Source organism: Macaca fascicularis, chromosome 6, assembly GCF_037993035.2.
Source record: "Macaca fascicularis isolate 582-1 chromosome 6, T2T-MFA8v1.1".
In the NCBI taxonomy this organism is placed as follows: Eukaryota; Metazoa; Chordata; class Mammalia; order Primates; family Cercopithecidae; genus Macaca; species Macaca fascicularis.
In genome coordinates, this window is record NC_088380.1 from 166,831,819 (window position 1) to 166,858,460 (window position 26,642).

A 26,642-nucleotide genomic window follows, 5' to 3' on the forward strand; every position below is an offset into this window, starting at 1 on the left:
CCAAGTGATGGTGCCGCCTGTGCTATAGGTGGAAACAAGGAAACCTCATTGATTAGTGTCCAGATAAGGAAGACAGAATTTGACAACCAGTGGAAAGTGTGGCAGATAGGCTAGTTTGGCAGATGATCCTACTTGGATACAAGGAAGCTGCTTTAGCCTCTGAGCACCCAACCTGACTCTTAAACTGCAGGCAGAAAAATGTGTGAGTGTGCTTATATTTAGGAGCCTGAGCTCTACTGAATGCTGTTGCTTCTCTGTCATTGGCACAAACAGCAAAAAGTAAATTTTTCAGTCACTTAAAACTTGTTGATTCTACCATACTGTTTTGCCCTGTTCTTTGTGTTCCACTGACCACACTCTGGCTTCAGAGCCCATCTACCCAAGCACTGTAGAAATGTTAATGTTTGTTCAGTGAATAAATGGCCTCTTTCCCATAATGTGGGCCTAACTTTCTGTCAGAACCACCCCCAGGGTCTCCCTTTCTGGTTCATTCTTCATTTTGCCACAGGATTACTAACCGTGAACACTCAGTTCTCAAGCCATCAGAGGCTTCCTGTGGCATGGGAACTGTAGGCTGATGGGCCTGGCTCAGGAGGGCCTGGCGGGAGGCACCTGCCTGCCCCGCTTCAGCCCCATTGGACACACAGCTCGCCTACCTACCTCTGTGCATTGGCGCACACTGTTTGGGCTTGCACTGACACCACCTCTGTCTCATATGGTTGCAGTCCTATGGCCTTTGGTGCCTGGTTCAAGTGCAAACTCTTAGACAAAGATAGACCAAATCTTCTCTTTCCTCCACCCCTTTCCTCTCTTCCTGCCCCAGCCGAAGGAATCTTCCCCTTCCTGACTCTCATGGCATGTTATAACTCAGCTGCATATGAATTTGGTTTTGCGTGTATGTCTTTTCTGCCTTGTCAAATTCTAAACTTGTTTTGGTGTATAGACCATGTCATGTATCTCTGCATCTCTACTACACACAGCAAGGTGCCACACACATGTAATGAGTACATGTTGGTTGAATTAATCTATATCAGGTGACCTTAGGTCTTCTCTAATGCAGAGACTATTTGTGTGTCTTTTATTACATACCTGCTACCTGCCAGGTATTATATATATGTAGTCTTGTTTAGAAAGCAGAATTTTGCGTTTTCTTTTCTTTTTTTTTCTTTTTTTTTTTTTTTTCCTGTAAGTGATGGTTGGTGAAATTAATGTGGAATGTTATAAAGGCAGAGATACTGGAATTGAAGGAAAAAGAATAATTATCTATGTGTTAGTCTGGATCATCCAAAAAACAGATGCCAAGATAGGATTAAAAGTACAAGAGATTTATTGGGGGAAACACCTGCAAGGGAATATGGGGCTGGGAGCTGGAGGATGTTGGCAGAGCTGGCAGACCCCTGTGGAGGAGGAGGAGCGGAGGAGGGGCTGGGAGCTGGAGGATGTTGGCAGAGCTGGCAGACCCCTGTGGAGGAGGAGGAGCGGGGGAGGGGGAGTTTTCCACTGGAGTGTGGTGTTGAGAAAGTTTCAACAAAGCCATTGGGGAGCCAGCGCTGCCCCTCAGACGAGTCCCTGGCCTGCCCCTCGCATGCTCAGGCGCTGGCTGGAAGCCGCAGGTGGGAAGGGTGGCCTCTGCAGGAACGTGCTGATGGATTTTAGAGTGCAGCCACTGTGTCCCCTGCATTTGGAGAAGTACATCTTCATGACTGCCACACCATAGAATCACACAAGCTAAAAGTTCAGAGGTGACTTGTGGCAGACAGGCCCTTTAGCCAGTTAGGCAAAGTGAGAGCCCGGGAAAGAGAATTCTTCCTCTCTTTGGCAGTTTGAATATTTGCAGTCTTAGCTTGGAATGGGCTTTCTGCACTAGAGGGAAACCTCCTTTTGTGCAGACCAGCCTAAAGCCAAGCCACTGCTGCCTGAGGACACTGCCATCGCTGGAGCACGGTGCCATGCCATCACCCGGGACCGATTCCCATCCCCTAGAGCACTGTGGCGTGCGGCCTCTTCTGAAAAGGCTTCCTCGTGCTCCTGCAAGGTCAGAAAGCACTTCTGGGCACACCTCAGTCTTTTGGGTCTGCCTCCCCACTAGACTGTGATCGCTGTGCATGGAAGCTACTTTTATTCTTGACATCCCAGTGGCTCACATAATAGATGCCAAGTAAAATCTCCAGTCTGTACTTTAAATTGTTTTTCTGGCACTGGAGATGAGCTTGCAATGATCCCTCCATCCACGTAGTGGCCCTGGGCTCAGTGGACCATCCAGAGTAGGCCTGGACCGGAGGCTTCTCCACCATGGAACTGCCCCTCCTCGAGAGTCTGATGTGAGTGGCTCCTGAGAGTCATTCTCACTTCACTCACTCCGTATCACAAGAGCCAAGGATTTCCCAGGACCAACATTTTATTGGGCTGCTTTTGATGGGTTTTTTTCCCCCCTTCCCTGTCCTCTTTTTCCAACCCCAGGACAAACTGCCAGCGTTCCTGGTTGGTGTTGCTAACTCAGGTTGCCCTGAGGCTGCCCTGTCTTACTCTTGCTTATTGTGAGCCCCTCCCTATACACACATGTGCCCGAGGCTGTGCCGCTCCCGTGTGCAGGCACCCAGGGTTTGTGCCGGTGGTTTCCTGACACAAGCAGCAGCACTGAACGTGTGTGTCCCAGGTTTAGGTTTCGGAGGCCTGCCTGGAGAACGGCCATCCCAGGTTCTGGGAGCTTTCTCAATTTACTGTTTCATCCAAAGATGGGTTGGCCTTTCTCTGGACATGGTGAGCTTCCTTGGGCTAGTTCTTAAGCCTGAGACTATAAGTTCTTACCATGCGTTATTAGGGAGGCCTGGAAAATGTAAAGGCCATGCGTCTTTTTTGCTGTTACCCAGGCTGGAGTGCAATGGCACGATCATGGCTCGCTGCAGCCCTGAACTCCTTGGGCTCAAGCAGTCCTCCTACCTCAGCCTCTGCATAGCTGTGACAACAGGCGTGTTCCCCCACATCTAGCTAATTTTAAAATTTTTGTAGATACAGGGTCTCCCTATGTTGCTCAGGCTGGTCTCAAACTCCTAGACTCACGTGATCCTCCTGCCTCAGCCTCCCAAAGTGCTGGGATTACTGGTGTGAGCCACTGTACCCAGCCAAGGCCATGCGTTCTTTAAGTGCTTTACCTGGGCTTTACTCTAAGATGGGAGGTCTCAGAGTGAGAAAAGCTGCTAGGAAGTGGGAAGGAGCCTGTGCCTCTGATGATTAGGGATTTCTCTTTTCGTCTACCCCCATTCTCACCTCCACTGGAAGCAGACCTGCAAGAAAAATTAAAGCAGTTTAGAAAAGGTTGAAACTGTTTATTCACCCATCCCCGCCAAAATTTTCTGGAACATTCCTAGTTTCAAATGTTCCTTATATCTTAAAACAGCATAAGAACTGTTAGTTTTTTGTTTTAAAAAAAAAAAAAATTGTAGAGATGAGCGTCTCATCATGTTGCTTGGGCTGGTCTAGAACTACTGGGCTCAAACCGTCCTCTTGCGTCAGCTTCCCAAAAGTGCTGGGATTACAGGCATGAGTCACCACGCTTGGCAAGAACCGTCGGCTATACACCGTGACTTTTTTTTTTTTTTTTTTTTTTCTTTTTTGAGACGGAGTCTCACTCTGTCGCCCAGGCTGGAGTGCAGTGGCGCAATCTCAGCTCACTGCAACCTCTGCTTCCCGGGTGCAAACGATTGTCCTGCCTCAGCCTCCCTAGTAGCTAGGACTACAGGCACATGCCACCACCCTCAGCTGATTTTTGTATTTTTAGTAGAGATAAGGTTTCACCATGTTGGCCGGGCTGGTCTCGAACTCCTGACCTCAAGTGATCCACCCACCTCGACCTCCCAAAGTGCTGGGATTACAGGTGTGAGCCACCACACCTGACTTATATATCTCACTCAAGTCATGTGTAAATAAAGCCTGAAACTTGGGAAGAGGAGCGTGGACTATTGAGGTCTTATTGAGGTTGCTGTGCAAATGAACAGGATCCCATTTCTAAGAAATGGCTAGTCTGGTGTAGAAGCTAAGGATTTGCTTAGGAAAGCAGGAAGCTCTTGAATATGAATCCAAGCTCAGTGGAAATGGACTGAGTTGAATTAAATTTAGCAGGTGGCTGCTGCCGTTCTAGAGAAAAGAGACTTGGAGGGACCTCTGCCCTCACTACCAGGCAGACCTGGCTTGGCAGGGTGCCTTGAGCCTCACTGGAACAGCAGTTGGTTTTCCCAGAACTCACCCCAGAAGCCTGTGTCCTTTGATAGTACTGGCCAGTTAGGACAGGAGGCTCTGATCTCCCAGAGAGAGCCAGCAGGACTCCACTCTCATCTATGGAAGCACAGGCTTGGGGTGGACGGCACTGAAGTGACTGCACTGCTGAGTGGGGAAGAGGGGTTGGGAACTCTCCTGGAAGCTTTCATCATATTAAAAGTAGGCATTTCTTTAACTGCAAAGAGATGCTTTTATATTTTGTACTCAGTGGTAAGGCAAGATTAATTGGTGCCTTCCTGCTTCTGTTCATTCCTGTATTCATTTGAGTTTTTGCTTTTACATTACAGGTAAATTAAAAGATCTTGGGAACTTGGTTCTCCGACCTTTTGGGCTCTCCACGGAAAATTTCCAGATCAAACAGGATTCCTCTACTGGCTCGTACTCCATCAATTTCGTTCAAAATCCAAATAATAACAGATAACAAAGATAACAATAGCTTTACAAGCTGACTTGGAATTGTGTGCTGCTTGCTGTTAGCAAGGGGAAAGGCCCTGCCAATGTTTAACTTTTAAAAGCATCTTATCTAAAAGAAAGGCTATCCAGTAGAGCCTAGTGCTCCCTTTTCCCTCCTTTATGATCAGGGTGAAATGTACTTCCTGATGTAATGAACCTAATTTGATTTCCATTTTAAGGTGGTGTCTGTGCAGCTGGTATCCCGGTTCTGCCTGTCCTATGTCCAGGAAGAAGCCCATTTGTCGAGGCTGACCTTCCTTATCCACACAGACACACAGCCCAGCAAAAGCCTCTCCTGAACCAAACAGACCTGTTGGTTGGGAGACTGCCCAGACATGACTGATGACGGGTTCCCGCCTGCCTGTCCCCTCCCTGATCACACAGCTAACGAGGCTGCCTCCAGCATTTCCTGATTTCCTCTGTGGTAATAAAAGCTTTCTGTGCTTAGGTCTGGGTTGGGTTGTGAATTTTGTCACGTAATGACAACTAAGGCAGAAGCCTTCTCTGGCTTTGGGAGCAGTGTTGGTTTTAAGCAGGGTTACTCATAACAGATTCCACAAATCTGCCCAAAGTTTTTGTTGCCTTGTAGATTTATCTTGAAGAGTTGACCATTCTACCATGTACTAGAATTCAGAAAGTCCACCTTACAAGCTGTCTTGGGCCCCACCAGGTTTGTGTAGATAATTATAAATCTGTTTTTGACCAAATGTTAGTATTTTTAACTTAAAATAGCTTCATCAAGGAATGGTAGTATATGAATCCCAGAACAAAACCATATTCTTTTCAACTACATGAACCCAGAGGTGTCAAAGATAGAATATTTTTCTCCTCATCAGTTGATGCTAGTGAAAAGCTTGCAGTTGCTCTGGTTTGAGTGTCAAAAGCATTGCCATGCAAGTTTCATCTTGGAAGTAAATTACACATATAATTCTGTAAGTGACATGCAGTAGTCAGTCATACTCCCAGTGTTAAGGACTATGTGATTCTTCTGATCTGTTCCTAAAAGCTTTTGATCTTTTTTTTCCTTTTGGTCAAAGTGAACCTCAGAAGAAACTGTGTTAAATCTGGCATCCAATTTTCCCAAAAATGTATGCGTGAAAAATCATACAAGTTGTATGAATACTGGATGGTCTGGAAGTGAGTGTTGAGTGCTTCCTGTGCAGCCAGCATTATGCTAGACAGTGGTTCTCAATTTTTTTTTTCTTTTTTGAGACGGGGTCTCGCTCTGTCACCCAGGTTGGAGTGCAGTGGCGCGATCTTGGCTCACTGCAACCTCTGCCTCCCAGGCTCCAGCAATTCTCCTGCCTCAGCCTCCAGAGTAGCTGGGATTACAGGCATGTACCACCACACCTGGCTAATTTTTTGTATTTTTAGTAGAGACAGAGTTTCACCATGTTAGCCAAGCTGGTCTTGAACTCCTGGCTTCAAAGTGATCCACCCACCTCAGCCTCCCAAAGCATTAGGATTACAGGTGTGAGCCACCGTGCCCAAACTTTTATTTCAGGAGCCCTTCATAGTCTGCAAAAAAAATTTTAAGAGCATTTCCACTTATGTGCATTATATCAATATTTAGTATATTAAAAATTAAGATAGAAAATTTTAAAGTATTTAATCCCTTTAAAAAATAACACGTTTCATGTTACTATCAATAATTTTATGTCAAGTCAGGAACGATGGATGGTTTATGCCTGTAATCCCAGCACTTCAGGAGGCCAATGTGGGAGTATTGCTTGAGACCAGAGCTCCAGACCAGCCTAAGCAACATAGCAAGGTTCCGTCTCTACAAAAAAAAGTTAAAAAAAAAAAAAATTAGCTGGACATAGTGGCTTCATGCTACTTGGGAGGCTGAGGCAGGAGGATTGATTGCTTGAGCCCAGGAGTTCAGGACTGCAGTGAGCTATGATCCCACTGCTGCACTTCATCCTGGGTGACACAGACCTTGTCTCTAAAAAAAAAAGTTTTAATGAATTTTTTTTTAATTTTTATGAAAAAATCTTCCAACTCAAAGACACATTTTAGTGAGAAGAGTGACATTTTTGCAAATCTCTTTAATGCATGGCTTGATAGAAAACAGCAAGAGTCTCACATCTCCTATATTCAGTTTGTCATGAGATCACAGTGCAGTCATTGACAGGATGACAGTGAAAAAAGTAGACCCTTTAATTTTGTATTATGAAAATAGTTTTGGCCAGATAGACACCTTGAAAGGGTCTCCAGAACGCCTACAGAGCCTTGGACTACATTTTGAGAACTACTGTCAGATTGTGCCTGGAGCTCAATGGCTTAGACTTAGCAAAATCAGGGCTGAGATTCCTGAAGGACTGTCTGTGTCTCCAAGGAATAGGAAATAGACTTGTTCATCTAGAAACAGCTTTGGTTAAGAGAAGATGCCCGAGACCACCATTGCCGTGAGTGTAGAGATTTTGTTTCTTAGGCTTCGTCCTCCTCTTCCTCTCAATCACACTGAAATCTTATAGGTGCTACACAAGGCCAACATTACATGCTCCCAGTGGGTGGGCCAAGCAGTGCATTGTCTGGAAAGGAAAGGATGTCAGCAGGTGTGAGTTTGCTTAAGCCAAGGAGTTTAAAGGGCACTGTTACTTTGCTGCTTCTAACATTTGTAAGAAAAGATATATTCAAACCTTTTGAAAATGTTTGACCATAGAAAAGCTTCAGAGTTCAAAAGTAGAAAGTAAGTGTTAAGGTAGGAAGGTGGCCTGTATTTGCCTATTGCTGCTAGAATGTATGATTTTAAAGCTATGGCCAGGTACCGTGGCTCACACCTGTAATCTCAGAACTTCGGGAGGCCAATGCGGGCGAGCACCTGAGGTCAGGAGTTCGAGACCAACCTGACCAACATGGTGAAACCCCATCTCTACTAAAAATATAAAAATTAGCCAGGCACAATGGCACATGCCTGTAATCCCGGCTACTTGGGAGGCTAAGGCAGGAGAATTGCTTGAACCCAGGAGCTGGAGATTGCAGTGAGCCAAGATCACGCCACTGCACTCCAACCTGTGTGACAGAGCAAGCCTCCATCTCAAAAAATTTTAAAAAGTTATATGATGCTTCCCACCCCCCACCAAAAAAGCATACCAGAATTTACTTTTAAGGTAGTAACACTGTGATGTTGTACATGTTCTTATTCCAACAATATTGCAATGGGTCAAAATAATTTTTGGAGGCTGGGTGCGGTGGCTCAAACCTGTAATCCCAGCACTCTGGGGGGCTGAGGCAGGTGGATCACCTGAGGTCAGGAGTTCCAGACCAGCCTGGCCAATATGGCAAAACCTCATCTCTACTAAAAATACAAAATTAGCCGGGCATGGTGGCGGGCGCCTGTCCCAGCTACCCAGGAAGCTGAGGCAGGGGAATCGCTTGAACCCGACAGGCGGAGGTTGCAGTAAGCTGAGATCATGCCACTGTACTCCAGCCTGGGTAACACAGTGAGACCCTGTCTCAAAAAAAAATTTTTTTGATCTTTTAGAATTGCCCTGGAGACTCTGAGAAACATTCTTTAAAATATCTACTATTTCTCATCTGCCTCCTGAGTAGACCATGAGCTCATGAAAAGGGCCACATTTATGTTGTTAATAGTACCAGCAGCTACCACTGTACTAGAGACTTAGTAAACTGGTATTAAAGGATATTCCACAAGAGGTGGTTTTAATGTGAACAACCATCACTATTCAAAAGTCTTCTAATTCTGTGCCCTTTTGGTGCCTGTTTTTTCAGATTTCTCCTTCACTACTAACCAATATCTGTTACCTCAAGATAAATAGAAACTAATCATCTCCATAAATTTTAAGACCCAGCAGGTAATTCACATGTCAGCTTAGGAGGCTTGCTTGCTATTTTTTCTCAGCCAGGCACAGGTCCTGTAATCCTAGCACTTTGGGAGGCTGAGGTGGGCAGACTCCTTTAGCTCAGGAGTTCAAGACCAGCCTGGACAATATGGTGAAACCCCGTCTCTACAAAAAATACAAAAAACTACTTGGGTGTGGTGGTGTGCGCCTGTAGTCCCAGCTACTTGAGGGGCTGAGGCAGGAGGATTGCTTGAGCCCAGGAGGTCGAGGCTGCAGTGAACTGAGATCATGCCACTGCACTCTAGCCTGGGTGACAAAGTGAAACCAACCTATCTAAAAAAAAAAAAAAAAAAAAAAAAAAAAAAAAAAAAGGCTTACTTGCTATTTTTCACATTCCAAAGAATGCAGTGGGAGACAGAGACGACAGCTTGGTGTCACTGAATCAAAGTCAGTAACTTATCTGTGACTTAACCCAGTATTGCCCGAAGTGGCCACCTCACCCTGGAGTTTCTGGCCCTAGTTACTCAAGTAAACTTTCTTAGTAGTGTTATTTCGTTAAGTGTGTAGTTCTGGCAAATTTGGAGGGCTCAGCTAGGGTTTCTCAACAGTGAATCCAGTAATCATACCCATGGAGCTCAAAACAACATTCTGTAGGCTGGGCACAGTGGCTCATGCCTATAATCCCAACACGTAGGGAGGCCAAGGCAGGAGGATCGCTTGAGCTTAGGAGTTTGAGACCAGCCTGGGCAATATAGCAAGACCCCATTTCTGTAATAATAAATACATAATAAAAATAAAAAGCATTCTGTAAAGAAGGTCACTCTAAGCCAGTCTAGCCTGTCTTGCACGGCCATGTAGAATGTCCTCAGATGTTGAACATTCAACTTGGCCTGTAAGCATCTGTCTCCTGGTTTTTAAGTTTTCATTTTTTGCATCTTGGATATTTCCAAGGATTAAAAAATCCCCAACTTGGCCGGGCGCGGTGGCTCAAGCCTGTAATCCCAGCACTTTGGGAGGCCGAGACGGGCGGATCACGAGGTCAGGAGTTCGAGACCATCCTGGCTAACACGGTGAAACCCCGTCTCTACTAAAAAAATACAAAAAACTAGCCAGGCGAGGTGGTGGGCGCCTGTAGTCCCAGCTACTCGGGAGGCTGAGGCAGGAGAATGGCGTAAAAACCCGGGAGGCGGAGCTTGCAGTGAGCTGAGATCCGGCCACTGCACTCCACCCTGGGCGACATAGCGAGACTCTGTCTCAAAAAAAAAAAAAAAAAAATCCCCAACTTTTCCTTTCATTTCAGTCTCCTCACCTTCTCCAGGCCACATTTCCATCAAGTCTTATGTTTTCTGTATATTCCCACACTGTGTCCTAACTACTTTTCCAGTTTTCACAGGAGCAGCTTTTCCATTGGTTGGGGCCTCTGCAGGAGGCTTCCCCAGGAAATTGGGATTTCTAAAACAAATTCATACTCATATGGTGGTTTTTCCGTGTAGAGTGCACTGTGGGTTCATTCCTTCATTTTACTCATGGATCCATGCTGTTAAATTTACCTATTTTAAAAATCTCAACCATTTTTCTAAGAACTAGCTAGGTGCAGTGGCTTACACCTGTAATCCCAACACTTTGGGAGGCTGAGGCAGGAGGATCACTTGAAACCAGGAGTTCGAGACCTTAGCCTAGTCAACATACTGAGACCCCATCTCTACCAAAAAATGTTTTAAAACCAAGTCAGGTATGGTGGCACATGCTTGTAGCCCCAGCTAGTTGGGAGGCTGAGGCAGGAGGATCACTTGAGCACAGGAGTTTGACGCTGCAGTGAGCTATGACCGAGCCACCACACTCCAGCCTGGGTAATAGTGAGAGACCCTGTCTCTGAAAGAAAAAAAAATATGCCTTTCCATGTGTGCTTCCCTTTCATCACAAGCACTGCAGCCAGTTTGTTGTGGTTGGTGATTTTTAGCCTTTTGCTCCTTGCCCCATTCCCTGCAAAACGCCCATCTCACTTTACAAATAACTGTACTTAAGGAGACAGTGTTATACCATGTCTAAGTGTGGAAGCTGGGGAGTTGCTAAGCCTACATGTTATAGATGCTCCTATAACTTTAGGGACATCGTGGCACTGGGCATACATCTGAGCTTCGGCAAAATGACGAGACCTCATACACTGTCCTTCAGAGCTGCTTGGATAAAGCCAAAGACATGAATGTTTGTGTCATCCATAAATGCTGAGAGTTGCAGTTCCTACAACGTTTTATGTAACTAAAAGTAGGGGAGAGTGCTTTAAGAAATGTTGCTGGCCAGGTGCAGTGGCTCACACCTGTAATCCCAGCACTTTGGAAGGCCAACATGGGTGAATAGCTTTAGCCCAGGAGTTCGAGACCAGCCTGGGCAACATGGCGAAACCCTATCTTTAGTAAAAATACAAAAAATTAGCCAGGCATGGTGGTACACACCTGTAGTCCCAGGTACTTAGGAGGCTGAGGTGGAGGATCACCAGAGCCCAGGAAGTCAAGGCTGCAGTGAGCCAAGATGGCACCACTGCATTCCAGCCTGGGAGTGAGACCCTGTCTTAAAAAGAAAAAGAGATGTTGTCGGGCTTAGTAGTTATTTCTGGTGCCCCTTCACTCTCTGAACTGGCCTCTGAGACTACTGGTAAGTAACATTTCACTCAACTTTCAAGCTAGGATCTAAGTTGGTGCAGGAAGACTAGGCGCAGGAGCTTTTTAGAGGCATTTTACTGCCTGAATAGATAGTGGGAGGAGAAGCTGGCAGCAGGCGTCAGATGTAAACCTGATGGAAGATATATTTTTGCAAGCATGGTCTGATCCCAAGAAGTAAGCAGGCCTGCAAATCCTTTTACCACCAGTTCTGTAAAACTTGGGATGTCCAAGGGAAAGGCTATGATAACAGACCCAAGAGGACGGCTGTTAAGACAGCTGTGGAAGTTAATGGCTGCTTTGATCTTGGAAAAGATCTTTAAGAGGAAGAGTCCAATAATCCCCCAAGACCAAAGTGCAAATCTGAGACACCACATAGGATGGGAAATATCTCGACGAGCCCTCATCCGTTTCCTCTGCTTGTTATCTGTGCTCTCTCCAGATTGCCCTTGGCTTAAGAGGAAAGGCTGGAGCTGCTGGCGCTCAGCTGCGCAGTCCCCGTTCAGATGCAGCCTTATGAGCCTGCAGCCTGTGGTCACTGCCAGCTGGATTGTATGTTCCTTCCTGTTGTTTTCTGTGATCACTTCCCTTCATTGCTGTGCCGGTTCCCTCCCTATGCTCGTCCCTCCCCTTAAGAAATACAGGAGGGACGAGGATAGGGAAGAGAAACTCTTCCTCTAACCTTATCTGTGGCTACTGTGTACTTGATACATACCCACACAATCCTAGTCAACTCTCCTTGAAGTGATTTCAGTTAGGGATTCTTTCCAGCCTGCTTCCTCGGTATTTGATAGTAACAAGCTTAATCCTTCCATCACCTGGATTTCCTTTTAAAAAGTATGTGCGCATTCCACCAGAAGTGGCTGAAAAATACGTTCCTTCAGTGAACTGCACAATTAAAAGCTGTACAGGGACAGGAAGCTATCATTTGCAATCACTTCCTCCTGTTGTGTGCAGAGCTATCCTGACCTCACACTATTCCAGATCCATTAATGCCTCTGAAAATGAAAAATTGATTACTGTGCTTGCTTCGACAGCACATATACTAAAATTGGAAGGATACAGAGAAGATTAGCATGGACTCTGGAAAAAAAAGTCAATTAAAAAAATGGATTACTTGCTACCAGCCAGTCCAAGTAGGGTGAAAATAACGTTAGCACATGAGAACGACTGCTTACAACCCTTCAAGGGGCAGTTTACGGGCTGGGCACAGTGGCTCATGCCTGTAATCCCAGCACCTTCGGAGGGCGAGGTGGGAGGATCGCTTGAGCCCAGGAGTTCAGAACCACCTGGATAATATAGGGGAACCCTGTCACTACAAAATAAATTTTTTTATGTTAGCTAGGGGTGGTAGCGCATACCTGTAGTCCCAGCTACTCAGGAGGCTTAGGCAGGAAGACCACTTGAACCACAGGGTTGAGGCTGCAGTGAGCCATGGCTGCACCATTGCACTCCAACCTGGGCAACGGAGCGAGACTCTGTCTCATAAATAAATAAATAAATAGCCAGATGTGATGGCAGGCGCCTGCACTCCAGCCTGGGCAACAGAGTGAGACTCCATCTCATAAATAAAACAAAAATTAGCCAGGTGTGATAGCAGGTGCCTGCATTCCAGCCTGGGCAACAGAGCAAGACTCCATCTCAAAAATAAATAAATAAATCAAAAATTAGCCAGGCATGATGGCAGGTGCCTGTAATCCCAGCTACTCGGGAGGCTGAGGTGGGAGAATCACTTGAACTCAGGAATCAGAAGTTGCAGTGAGCCAAGATTGCACCATTACACTCCAGCCTGGGCAACACAGCGAGGCTCCGTCTCAAAAAAAATGTTAGTTTATGAAAATGAGTGAGAGAGCTCGGCGCAGTGGCTGGACGCACTGGCTCATGCCTGTAATCCCAGCATTTTGGGAGACTGAAGTGGGAGGACTGCTTGAGTCCAGGAGTTCAAGACCAGCCTGGGCAACATGGTGAGCCCCTATCTCTACAAAGATAATTTATTTTTAAATTAGCCAGGCCTGGTAGTATGTCTATCTGTGGTCCCAGCTATTCAGGAAGCTGAGGTCAGAGGATCGCCTGAGCCCTGGAGGTCGAGGCTACAGTGAGCCAGGATTGCACAAGTGCACTCCAGCCTAAACTGTGCAAGACCTTGTCTCAAAAACAATACGACTAAAAAGAGTAAGGATGTTCTCTATTTTTACATTTCAAAGCATCAGAATTTTCAATCTTCCTGGCCACAAGTTGGTACTTGTTAAAGCTAGGTTGGGTACACAGGGGTTTGTTTTACTGGTCTACTTTTACAAATATCTGAGATATTCTGTAATAAAAACATTAATATCGCCAGGCGGGGTGGCTCATGCCTGTAATCCCAGTTATTTGGGAGGCTGAGGTGGGTAGATCACCTGAGGTCAGGAGTTTGAGACCAGCCTAACATGGTGAAACCCCATCTCTACTAAAAATACAAAATTAGCTGGGTGTGGTGGCACATGTCTGTAATCCCAGGTACTCGGGAGGCTGAGGCAGGAGAACTGCTTGAACCGGGGAAGTGGAGGTTGCAGTGAGCCGAGAATGTGCCACTGCATTCCAGCCTGGGCAACAAGAGCAAAACTCCATCTCAAAAAAAAAACACAAAAAATTAATATAAAATTTTCTAGTTGCCCAGTCCTCTGAGATCTGCAAGCTAGGAATACGTGCCATCATACAAAAGTTAAGTTCTATCAGCCAGAACTAGAAATATGATTCCCTGCCGCCTTTTTCCTTTCACTCAAGTGGAAACTGGAAGCTCCCATTTCCCCCTTCACTAAGGCACAACAAGGTCTGCTGCCTCACTGCCAAGGAAGCCCACAGCAAGTGATCTGTGCCAGTGACCCAGTGTCAGCTAGTCTTCATTTCCATCAGTCCCAGCTGCCGGTTCCGCTTGCAGAAAAATATAGCCTATTAAGGTGGGAACCACTACTAGGCACTGGGCTCATCAGCCATCAGTCGTCATGACAGATGTGAAGGGAATCCCCACCCAAAAAGGCTTCTGGAGAAACTCTTGGTTTCAAATGTGAAGAGGTGGATTTGAAGATACTGGAATCTCACTGTCCCTCTGCGGCCTACAGTACCAGACTGACGTCCACATCAGAGACATGCCCCCCTGGACTCACACCCAGCAACTGCCACGTGCTGTCTGAGCCAGTGGCAAACAGCTTCCACTCGGTGCCTCCCACTCAAAGTCAGAAATCCACAAACCTGAAACTCCTCAGGGATGGGAGTAAGGGAACAGAGGTAGGGAAAACAGTAATTAAATATCAAAGGAGTAGGTTTTCCTAGGCTATACACAGTACTTGATCTCAAGTTTGTAAGGCGTAGTTTGATTGCCCCAAAATTAAATGCTGTTTGCAACTTTGCCCATAAACTTAACTGGGAGAAAAGGGCTGATGGTTTCCTAGGGCAGTGTGGTACTTTGATTGGATTCTGAATTAGCATCAGAGGCTGGAGATTATAGTTTCAGCTTGTGCTACAGAAGCTCGTCTGGCCCGTCTCATTTCCTACAGATGTTAAGAAAGCCGAATCTAGGCATGTGAAGGGTCGTATCCATCCTTGTCTTCTGTAAGGCTGTTCTTACTAAAGGCGCTGGCTGTGCTTTTCTGGGCACTAACATGTCAGGCTCTTCTTTTACCTCAGGGCACTCCACAATGATGTTACAGTTCAACTTATGTAGAAGATCGCCCAAATTTTGAGCTGCCTACTCAGGATCCAGAGGACTTAGGCACTGAGCTAAAACAAAACTCAGAAACAGTGGATTATATTCTAATTAACAACAATAAAAATTCCTGGCCCGGCACAGTGGCTGACACCTGTAATCCCAGCACTTTGGGAGGCCGAGGTGGGCAGATCATGAGGTCAGGAGTTCAAGACCAACCTGACCAACATGGTGAAGCCCTGTCTCTACTAAAAATACAAAAATGAGTCGGGTGCGGTGGCGCATGTCTGTAGTCCCAGCTACTTGGGAGGCTGAGGCAGGAGAATCGCTTGAACCCAGGAGGCGGAGGTTGCAGTGAGCAGAGATCATACCACTGCACTCCAGCCTGGGTGACAGAGCAAGACTCCGTCTCTAAATAAATAAATCTCATTTCAATTAAGCAAAGATTTGGCAGCATGCTAATCACTAGAGAAAAGGATCCTTAAAAAAAAACATATGGCCAGGCACAGTGGCTCATGCCTGTAATCTCAGCACTTTGGGAGGCTGAGGCGGGTGGATCACCTGAGATCAGAAGTTCGAGACCAGCCTGACCAACATGGAGAAACCCTGTCTCTACTAAAAATACAAAATTAGCCAGGCGTTGTGGCACATGCCTGTAATCCCAGCTACTCAGGAGCCTGAGGCAGGAGAATCGCTTGATCCCGGGAGGTGGAGGTTGCAGTAAACCAAGATCACGCCATTGCACTCCAGCCTGGGCAACAACAGTGAAATTCCATCTCAAAAAAAAAAAAAAGTCCAGGCACAGTCGCTCACGCTGTAATCCCAGCACCTTGGGAGGCCGAGGTGGGCGGATCACCTGAGGTCAGGAGTTTGAGACCAGCCTGACAAACATGGAGAAACCTCATCTCTACTAAAAATACAAAATTAGCCGGGGGTGGTGGCACATGCCTGTAATCCCAGCTACTTGGGAGGCTAAGGCAGGAGAATTGCTTGAACCCGGGGGAGGGAGGGCGCAGTAAGCCAAGATCATGCCATTGCACTCCAGCCTGGGCGACAAGAGCAAGACTCCGTCTCAAAAAAAAAAAAACAAACAAAAAAAAAAAAAAAACAAAAAAAACCTCTTTATTCAAATAATTTCTTATTCTGAGAAAAGAATCATGGCCAGGTGCAGTGGCTCATGCCTATAATCCCAGCACTTTGGGAGGCCGGGGCAGGAGGATCACTTGAGTCCAGGAGTTTGACACCAGCCTGGGCAACAAAGCAAGACCTCGTCTCTATTATTTAAATTTAAAAAAAAAAAAAAAAACTTTACCTGAAAGAGGAAAAGTGAACTTACGCTTTCTTATGTGAAGGCCAGCATCAGTAAGATTTTCAGTTGCATCTATGGGTTGCATCACTCATTCCCTGCATCTTGTAGGAGTCGTGTCTATAAATATACTGATATACATGACCAGGATCAGTGTGAGTCTCCTGTAGGCCCTCTCAGATAATGAGCACATGGGTTGTTAATCTTCCCTGGTTCTCTCTGTTCCATTTTCATTAGTGAGACGTTTGAGAGAAAAAAGATATTAGCAGAGCCAGATTCCTGTGGTCTCTTTTTCATACTCATTTAGATAAACTGAAATGGGAGAATGTTTGAGATTAAAGCCTTCATGTACTCTGGAATAACACGCAGCCAAAGGATTGCCTTTCTGAAACAGAAAAGAAAGTACATTGACCTAAGTTGCTGGGCCAGTCCTGTGAACTGTCTGTAGGTTTGAAAAGGCTCATTTCTCCTGATAACCAAGTGTTTCTGATTCCTAGGCCAAACCCTCGACCTCTCACTGAATGTGCTGGGCTGTTCAAGAAGCGACCATCTGTCCATAAGGGCAGGATTCCTTAAAATTAAAACAAAGGAAAACAAGACAAACCCAGCAGCAGGCATGTAATTACAGCCAACGCTGAAGGGTAGGTTGTTTCTGTCAAAAAGCAGTTATGTTTGTGCACAGGGTCCTAATTAAACTGTTCACCCTTTCTCTATCTTTGGTCATAAAGAGGTCCCATAAAATCTCCTGCAGGTTGTTCTCCTTAGGAAGCACTGCTACTCAAAACAGCTCCCTAAAGTACAGCCAGTGATTGAATTTTAATAGCAAAAAAAAAAAAAAAAAAATTTAAAAACTAACTCCTAAAAAGTAAACATAGTTTTTAAATAACTAAATTTTTAAAAAATCAAAGACTTTATTGGATAAAGGTTACACAACATTCTTTAACATTTAAAACTCTGAGCATACTTAAGATGAGAAACAATTTTTATCATTCAAGTCTACAAAACAAAATAGGCTTATGAAGATTGAAGTACAGACAAAAGGTAGCATGAAGCAAAGCTTAAATATTAAGCAACTAAAGCAATGAAAGTGAAATAGCAACATGGTAGGTCTAGATTTTAAATACCACCAAGTTTCATTTTTTAAAAAAGGAAAATCTGGTTTGCAACAGAACACCTTTGAGAATATGCCATGAGAGAAAAAAAATATTTATATACTTATAACCTGATCTCTCCCAATTCTTTTGCTTTATATTATTACTTCTTGGTCATTTCCATTACTCTACACAAATAAAGAATTCTAAAGCTTAATTAAAAATCTTGATCATACACTTCATGTATAATTCCACCATGGTTTGGGAGTTATCTGGTTCCTGAAGTGAGCCTGCAAGGTACTGCTGGTGTTTTGTATCTGAAAGAACAAGACTGACCCAAACCAAAGCCCTAGGCCACATAGAGTAGGGCACCCCTATAGTATAGTTCATGTCATCTTTAGAACTCCCTGCTGCTACAGTTCCTGAGCTGATTTTTTTCTGACTTGATAAAATATATAATGACTTCATAATATGTAATTTTCCAAACAGACAATTGTAGAATGCAATAAAAACTTCAAATTATTTGCAGTATAATTAGAATTTGCATTAAGCTCATTAGACACAAGACTGCCTGCCTCTTCAAGTTGTAAAACAAATCATAGGTGTATTAAATGTTTTCAAACTCACCCAGAACCCTTTGGTAATCCTGAGTCTGGGGTTATTAGGTAATTCCAAACTTACACAGTAACATTATGGAAAGTCTGACTACTTGAGCCAAGTGCTCAGTTACCTGTTATGTTGCTTCATATGAATTTTAAGGGTTTTTATTTTTTGGCGTATTTTCCCTTTTTTGTAATAAGTAATCAATATGGATTATCTTTCTGGTTTAAAAAATAAATCAGTATTGCCACTAAAAAACTTCAGTTTTATTATTATTAAAAGTACGGCACCATCAAATATAAAATGCCTTAAAAATGTAGTACTAACAGGTCCATCTGGTTTTCTCATGTTTTCTCCATTCATTAAAAAAGAAAAATTAAGGTTTTTTATAATATTTACCAAAGACAAGAAAAAAATTACAGTCTCTATTAGTAAGAATTCATGCTCCATGCATGAAAAGTTTGACACTGTTTTAAAGGATCCTGTTCCTGCCACTTGTCCCCCAGGGCCAAGTCCTACTGACACCTGTTAGAATTTCTTGCACTTAGGAGGGGCTTTCTGGAGAGAGGTTCACATCAAAATTTAGATGTTATCACCTTTTTTGAACTAGATAAAACCAGTAAGGATACAGACAATAATAAAAGGCTTTCCAACCCAGCAGAATTAAGAACTAGCTCTTGGAGTATACATTTGCACTCCAAGATCAACACTAGCCTATCCTCTTTGAGTCAAAATTTGAAAGGTAAGAATGTAATTATGAAAATGTGCACAAAATGTTAAATACTAGTGGCAAATAAATATATCTTAATATGTTCTAACAAGCAAACATATATTCAAGATAATACAGCCCTGCTTTATTAAAGAAGGAAAAGATCCAAATTTTGTTTGTGGGGTGGGGTGGGGCACTTTGCCATCCTTTCAGCAGAATGTTATTTTCTGTTGTTTCTACTGGCACCCTGAAGGAAACATTGGCCTTGGCATATGTGACTATTGCTGTTTCATAGAAGAGCCATTTTAGAAATACCTTTGCTTGTATCTGAACTGATTAACCTAAACCTTGGAGAAAGCACAAAGTTTAAGTATGAAAAATAATTCAGCATTTCTGCATCATCCCATGTCTTTTAGGCCTGTCCAAACTGTACTGATAAGAACTTCACATTCAAAAGAAGTTACTGTCAGTGTTTCTTCATACCTAAAATTCAAGTGAGTTCTTGTGTGTGTAATTCACATCATTTTTCTCCTCATCTCATGCATGATTTATTGCAATAGTTTATTTTTTATAAAATATTCCCTAATACCTTTTCTTCGGTTTAAGATAGGACAATTTGCAAGTGCCCCTTTATAGACTTGTTTTTAACCACTGCCTTAACATTTACTTCTTAGTGCAGCTTTAAAAACTCCAATTTCATTCAGTCCTGATGCTCTGGTGTTCTCTGTGTCATTGTGGTACAGGTCCATGAAACCAGCAGCCTGCTAATGTCTTTGTGCTGAAATATAGTAAAGAAAAGGAAGAAAATGTAGTTAAGCACAAGTAATTATATGAGGAAAAGATGTCCTTGTTGTTTAAGCCCTACATAGACTGTGGGATCACACCTGATTTTTTCTTTTAAATCGGTTAAACCTGACCGATGTTGTTTTAAGAAAACAACTTACTGCCACTCTAAACCAGCAGAAATATTCATGTTATTTCTGAAGTATTATCAGGCCAGTTTCCAACACAAGTAAAATGGCTGTCATTTTTACATAATCAATGTGCACTTAGGTGTTTTTTTAAAAATACTTGCTTATAAATATCTGCCTAGTAACAGGGGAATTTTAATTTTGTTCTTTATATTGCCATTTCACAGTATAATGCTGTGAGAGTCAGTTTAGTTGCTGGGGACTGCTATGAAGCACCAACGGCCTTCTACTAGCACAGACTAGCCTACAGTTTTAGCAAATTTATAAACAGAGCCAGGCTATGTACAAATCAGCAGCAGGTTACACTGCCCACATACTTGCAGAGAGTAAAAAAAGAAGGGAGTGGAGGGTGCCTCCCCAGAAGTAGACACAGCACATCAGAAGGCATCAAGAGCACCATTTTGATACTAGAAGACAACACATGTACACTGGTTAGACTGACCAGTATCCCTTGTTACACCAGCAAACCTGATTATCAGCAGAGGCCTCTTCACCATACCTCCAACAAGAAGCAGGACTCTAAGCGCAGTATTTATAAAGGGCAGGGCTTATAAAAATGACTGCTAAATAGCATGACCAGAATGATCAACACTACCAACCTCCCTCTAATACTACGAAGTAGAAAGATGCCCACGGAAACCTTCTACAATCCCTGATTATGCTTCTCAAACCTGGAAACCCAAGTACCAACACGAGTTTCAATTCCAAAAGAGATGATCCGTGGAAAAAAAGATGAATTTTTTGGTCAAATGCATTTTTAAACCAAAAATGGTATTTCAGTGGAATGATAACAGACACAACAAACACAATGCAACAAGGAAAACAGAGAACCACCCCATCATTCCCATTATTTAACTTCCAAACATTTCACAGGAGGTATCTTCCCCATGTCAACAGAACTGACTTGATTTTGTGTTGCCTTCCGGTGTTCCCATGCTTCCTTCACTTACTAGATTAAGGCCTACAAAATACATTTCACAGGGTATTCTATCACGTTTCTCCTCAAGCAATGAAAAGTGACCTCTAGGGACAAATACTACACACATCAAGATGAAAGATGAATGTAATCCTTGCTTCTGGAAAAAAAATCAAAAACGAAAAAACAATGATTTATGCTGTTTTGAAATTTGACATTCTTGGCCGGGCGCGGTGGCTCAAGCCTGTAATCCCAGCACTTTGGGAGGCCGAGACGGGCGGATCACTAGGTCAGGAGATGGAGACTATCCTGGCTAACACGGTGAAACCCCGTCCCTACTAAAAAAAAACTACAAAAAAAACTAGCCGGGCGAGGTGGTGGGCGCCTGTAGTCCCAGCTACTCGGGAGGCTGAGACAGGAGAATGGCGTAAACCCGGGAGGCGGAGCTTGCAGTGAGCTGAGATCCGGCCACTGCACTCCAGCCTGGGCTACAGAGCGAGACTCCGTCTCAAAAAAAAAAAAAAAAAAAAAAAAAAAAAAGAAATTTGACATTCAGCTCAGTTTTTACTTTCTAAAACTAAGATACTGTGCTAATATGATTGCAATACTAATAGATTCAGGCTCACACAGAACTTTGGAAGCAAATGTTCCCATTTTATAAACTGAAAGAAAAAAAGGTAAACACCCAATCCCATGTACAATTCCATTTCCTTCTATTTATGACTCTCAATATTTGGCTTCAATGTTAGTGAGGCCTGTTCAAGTTCAGTTAAAATCTATGGCAGGAAAGGCAAGGACTCAAGCAGATCTTACTATTCCTATGAGAGGTGCAGAAAAATAAAAAACACTATTCCCTCAAGAGATACGCATCTTAAGGGTGGCTACCACTGCTACACAGATAAGTGTCCAAAATCCCAGCTGCAATCTCTAATCCAAAATTTGCCATTCTGACCCAGTTTGCAAATTACAGCTTCCATGCAACTATACAGTTCTTCACTAGCTGTACAAACACCAGAGGGTTAAACAGCCTCACTTCAAGGAAGCAATAAAAGTAGTAAGTTTCCAAGCAGTGCAAACACACAGAAATCCCTGAACTTTTCCTACCCTATAAGGGCCCAAAATAAGCCTTTTAGGCATTATCCAAAAAGAAATGTACTTAAAGAAATAGACTATATTTCAGCACTATCTTTTACCATCCTCTGGAATTCTGAGTTGCTTTATGTAAATGATAATGGTTTTGAGACTAACTCACAAAGAATATATATACATATATGTTTTCATATATATATTCTTATATATATATATATATATACAGTTAAGAAGTAATGACTAAGAAGTTTAATGAATATAAAAGTGACAAAGACTGAGATAGTGAAAAGATAAAAGAAATCCAGTATTTTTGACTTTCCATGGAGACTCAGTTGCTATTTGACATAATTCTGCAAGGTCACACCCAACTTCTACCACCCTAAGAGAATCTGCTCTCAATTCACGGAAGCTCACAGGAGACTCCTGTTTTTTGGCATGGCAGGTAGTATCAATGGAAAGTTATATTCATTCATTAAAACTATCACCTACACAAGGCACACCGGCTACCAAGGTCAATGAAAACTAAAGAAAAAGAACTAATGAATTCTTTTAAGTCTAGCCTAATCTACTTCAGGAATGATCAAGTGATGACATGATGCCCTCTTCACTTTGTGGCAGGGCTTAAAACAGACAGACCTGCCCGTTTCACTGTTAACTTCAATGCTCCCAGTCTGAATCCACAGTGGTCTGTCAGACACTGTAAGGGAGCAGCAGGACTCGTCACTGTCTGATGTAATAGCTGCCATTTGTTGAGACCTATGGTAGAAAAAACCAAGTTAACAAAAATAAAGCATTCGAGTTTTTTTAATCCATCCATTTTACCAAAAATAGTTTTAAAATAAGACCAAAATTCAGGTGAATTTTCATAACAAATTTATTCTGGATAACGTGCTGGCTTCACAGAAAGAGAAGCTTTGGTACTAAATGAAAACAGACTTGAGAGCCGTGTAGACACAACAGCCTTGGCCCAGAGAGGGCACTCTCCGGCTCAAGTCAAATCCGCAGCAAGATGCCATGGGGCACACCAAGATTCTGCCCTCCAAGCAAACTTACAAATGAAAGGGGAAATGCTAACTCACACTGGGTGTTCCTAACAAAAATGTCTTACTAATCTCACATTAGCCTAGTGCTGCAGAAGTCCTGATCTTCTCAGTCAGTATTCAGAGATAAGGCTGAACCTGTCATCCCTGTCCACACCATATAATTAATGAGCTCAATGACTTTTTTTTTTTTTTGAGACAGAGTCTGGCTCTTGTCACCCAGGCTGGAGTGCAGTGGCGTGATCTTGGCTCACTGCAACCTCCACTTCCCAGGTTCAAGCGATTCTCCTGCCTCAGTCTTCCAAGTAGCTGTGATTATAGGCGCCCGCCACTACACCTGGCAATTTTTTTATATTTTTAGTAGAGATAGGGTTTCATCATTTTAGCCAGCCTGGTCTCAAACTCCTGACCTCAGGTGATCCACTCGCCTTGGCCTCCCAAAGTGCTGGGATTATAGGCGTGAGCCACCACACCGAGCCTCTTTTGACCCTTTTTAGCAAAATGACCAAGCACTGCCTGAACCCCTTTCCGCTTTAATCCCAATAACCACACTTGCATACTATTCAGGACCTAAATTTACTGTGTGAGGTAATACCTCGTTGAAATAACAGTTATAACAAGATAAGCTTTTTTATGACACTTAAGCTTTCAAAACAGACTTCAAATACTAAGCATAATTTAAATGAAGGACTGCTATCTTAAGCCTAATTTTTAAACATATTTGCTTGTTTGCTTACTTTCCTAACTATAAATAAAAACAATTCACCTATCACATCAATGTAGTCAACTCTGGGATCATTAGTTAGATAACATCCAGTCTTTATAATCATTGTTTTTTTTAATCCTAAGTTAAAATTAGAAGCAGCAGTATATAATGAAAACCTTATAAAAGGCTTTTCTGACTCATCGAAAAGATTTTGTATACAACTGATCTAGAAAAATAATTCCCTCTGAATTTTAGCTCAGGGGAAAATAATTTTTTAGGTGAGATTTAATAATGAGGTATTTATCCTTTTGTTCATGGAAAAACTTAAAATACTATCAACTATAACCCAACAGCAATCACACAATAAGGGAATCTGAGTGCAATAAAGAAATTATCTTTTGAACCTCTCCCTCTGCAAGTAAAACTTGTTAGGTTTCAGCAATCATTCTAAATCTCCTTTTCAACTTTAAGCAAGGAGAGTCAAGATGTATCAAAGAATGATCTCATCTTTCCCTGTGCAATTCCTCACCTGCAACCCCCTGAAATGCCAAAATATTAACAAGCCAGTCCCTGGTCCACAGTGCCTGGCCTGTGAGTCTTTTGTGCTAGTGTTTAAGATAATCTTCCCCTCAATGCTTTTAGGGCCTCGAGGCTTTTCTTTAGAAATTTACCACTAGTACAGGATATCCATTAGGAAGAGCCAAGGAGACCCAGCTGTGACGCAGTAAGTGGAGGGAGAGACCTATGAAAAGGCGGCAATTTCATCGGAAATTACTTATTTTGTCCTTTGAGAGAAAAGTTTAAGTGCAACAATGGCAACTATTCTTGGGAAGCAGCAGAACTGTAACAGGGCAAATCAGAACAGGGTAACCCTCAATCTCCCTCTTAGTGTGCACGAAACAAGTAGAGCTTATGCTCTTAAAGAAAGCCCACAATTAAAAACTAAAATCTTAAGAGCATTGACATGTACCTATTATCTCACTGAACACTCCAAATGCATTTTCTTAATACAGTAAAGCATGATGCAACATGAACAAGCAGGAAAAGCATCAACAGTATCTCCTCTTACAATAGCCCTTCTGGCTTTCTAATCTTAGTGCTATTTTTCTAACCAGCTCTTTTACTGGAGTTTTAGACAAACTGCACGTATTTCTTCCCAGTATACCAGGACGCACACCAAGATGTGCCACTCCCAGCCAGATTCCTTGCTAAAAACTTAAACTGTTGCGGGAGATGACAGATTTGTGATTAAGAACATCCCCAAAATGAGCCATGGGTAAAAATGACTATCCTCGGGAAAATATGGCCACACCACACACAGATCAAGGCCTTGGAATGTGTGGCATTTCCCTCCTAGAAAGAGGAGACAATCTACTCAATCATACGAGCAGCAATAAAAATGAAAATGTTCAAATCCTTTTTCACCATACTGCAAAACATTAAAACAGTAAAATGCTATGGTCCCAGGGAAACACAGCATCTATGCAAATCAGCTAATTTACCCAAAAGCTGACAAATGTGGCTTTGTAGTTCTAGCACATTTGTGAAGTTCTCCTAATAGGACCTCCACTACATTGAGCCCTACCAGCTCAGATACTTCTCATGTGTCATGGAAAGGATTCGGGATGTGCAGGGCATCTGAGATGGTCATCGGTCATTAGGACATGTCTGAACCAGAATTGCTCATCATTCATTCACAAGAAGACAATCATTTCTCCCCATGCCAGGCCCTGTGCTTGGCATAAGGGAGAGTAGAATAGGAAAGTGAGTACCAGATCACTGAAATTTGTGTGTTAAATAAATGAATGGGGCAAGAGTTGAAATATGTTAATACAGGTCTCCTTTAACCATAATCTTCATGACCTTCGATTCAGTTAACCTCTACAAATGCCTATTAAAACCAGTGAGTTCATGCTACTTCCAGAGATTTGTGAATAATCATACTATGATTCTCGAAATTTTCAGGTACGAATAATATTGTTATAACATATTTTCATTTATACCGAGTGTACGCTGCAGAATGATAGTATCAAAAGCTACCAGAATTGACTGTGCAACACAAAGTGATTGCAGTGGTAGTAATGATAGCAAGTATTTACACAGCCTCATGCAAGACATTTTTTTATTGCTTTAAATATTCTTTTAAATTCTCACAATTACCTTATGAGGAGATACTATTATTCTCCCTATTTCACAGTTGATGATATTGGGAGTAACCTGCCTAAGATCACATAGTTTGTAAGTGGCTGATCCAAGTCAGGCTTTGAATCCAGCAAATCTGGCTCAAGAGCTTGTACTTTGAGCCATGTGCCTGAAAAGTGAAAGGGAATGGTTTTTTGCTCAATAAAAGCCTGCTATTAATCACTACTGTTGCAAAAATCTTTTTTGTGTTTTTTTTGAGACAGGGTCTCACTCTGTCGCCCAGGCTAGAGTGCAGTGGCACAATCATGGCTAACAGCAGCCTCAGCCTCTAAGGCTAAAGTGGTCCTCCCACCTCAGCCTCCCAAGTGGCTGGGACTACAGGCATGTGCCACCAAGCCCACCTTATTTTTTCGTTTTTGTAGAGACAGAGTTTCACCATGTTGCACATGCTGGTCTCAAACTCCTGGACTCAAATGATCCTCCTGCCTCGGTCTCCCAAAGTGCTAGGATTACAGGCATGAGCCAAGGCGCCTGGTCCTAAAAATGTTAATGAATGCTTAAACTCACCTGCATCACTGGCAAGTCATATATATATACTCCTGAGTATCCATTTCTATCTTTTACACTCAACTCGATGACATTCTCACATTACAAAAAATTTTTCTGAGGCAATAAAAAAATTCCATCATATTTTACCTGACACTCCTAGGCTTTTTCAATAGCTTTTAAGTGAATCTAAATGAGATTTAGATTACTAAATTAAATACAAAATTACCTTAAATAGTAAAAAACAAAAAAACAAAAAAAAAAGAAAAAGAAAAACAAGCCGCCCTTGCTAAAACCTGATATGCATTTTATTTATTTCTATTTTTTTTGAGATGGAGTTTCGCTCTGTTACCCAGGCTGGAGTGCAGTGGCACAATCTTGGTTCACTGCAACCCCCGCCTCCTGGGTTCAAGTGATTCTCCTGCCTCAGCCTCCTGAGTAGCTGGGACTATAGGCACCCGCTACCACGCTCGGCTGATTTTCGTATTTTTAGTACAGACAGGGTTTCGCCATGTTGGCCAGGCTGGTCCTGAACTCCTGACCTCAGGTGATCCAGCAGCTTTGGCCTCCCAAAGTGCTAGGATTACAGGCATGAGCCACTGCACTCTGCCCCTGATATGCATTATAAGTACAAGGTTTTTATTTGAGAAGAG

The 26,642-nt window shown here is 43.1% G+C and overlaps 2 protein-coding genes and 1 non-coding gene across 17 annotated transcripts in view; 2 read left to right on the top strand and 1 right to left on the bottom strand.

The window, feature by feature from the left end:
* The window catches only part of TTC1 (tetratricopeptide repeat domain 1), a 56,038-nt gene extending 50,863 nt beyond the window's left edge, over nucleotides 1-5,175 (top strand). For all 3 annotated transcript variants that reach the window (XM_005558426.4, XM_073994694.1, XM_073994695.1), the window contains one exon: nucleotides 4,563-5,175. In XM_005558426.4, coding sequence (XP_005558483.2) covers nucleotides 4,563-4,696 — 134 coding nt within the window. In that variant the 3' untranslated portion in view covers nucleotides 4,697-5,175. The remainder of the gene's footprint in view (nucleotides 1-4,562) is intronic.
* Nucleotides 1,305-26,642, bottom strand: part of PWWP2A (PWWP domain containing 2A) — a 64,917-nt gene continuing 39,579 nt past the window's right edge. For 3 of the 13 annotated variants that reach the window (XR_010587694.1, XR_012414320.1, XM_065547030.1), the window contains 2 exons: nucleotides 22,192-22,311; nucleotides 17,071-19,357 (listed from right to left, as the gene is read on the bottom strand). Coding sequence is in view for 4 of the 13 variants with exons in the window: in XM_065547030.1 (XP_065403102.1) it covers nucleotides 19,344-19,357; nucleotides 22,192-22,311 (134 nt within the window). In the remaining 9 variants the exon portion in view is untranslated. Of the gene's footprint in view, nucleotides 1,676-3,152; nucleotides 3,285-17,070; nucleotides 19,358-22,191; nucleotides 22,312-26,642 lie in introns of those variants that run through there. The other 10 variants (XR_010587696.1, XM_065547031.1, XM_065547024.1 and 7 more) reach the window with 7 other exon arrangements.
* On the top strand, nucleotides 12,213-12,314 carry LOC123574229 (U6 spliceosomal RNA). The gene has a single exon (XR_006699119.1). It is a non-coding gene; the product is annotated as a U6 spliceosomal RNA (small nuclear RNA).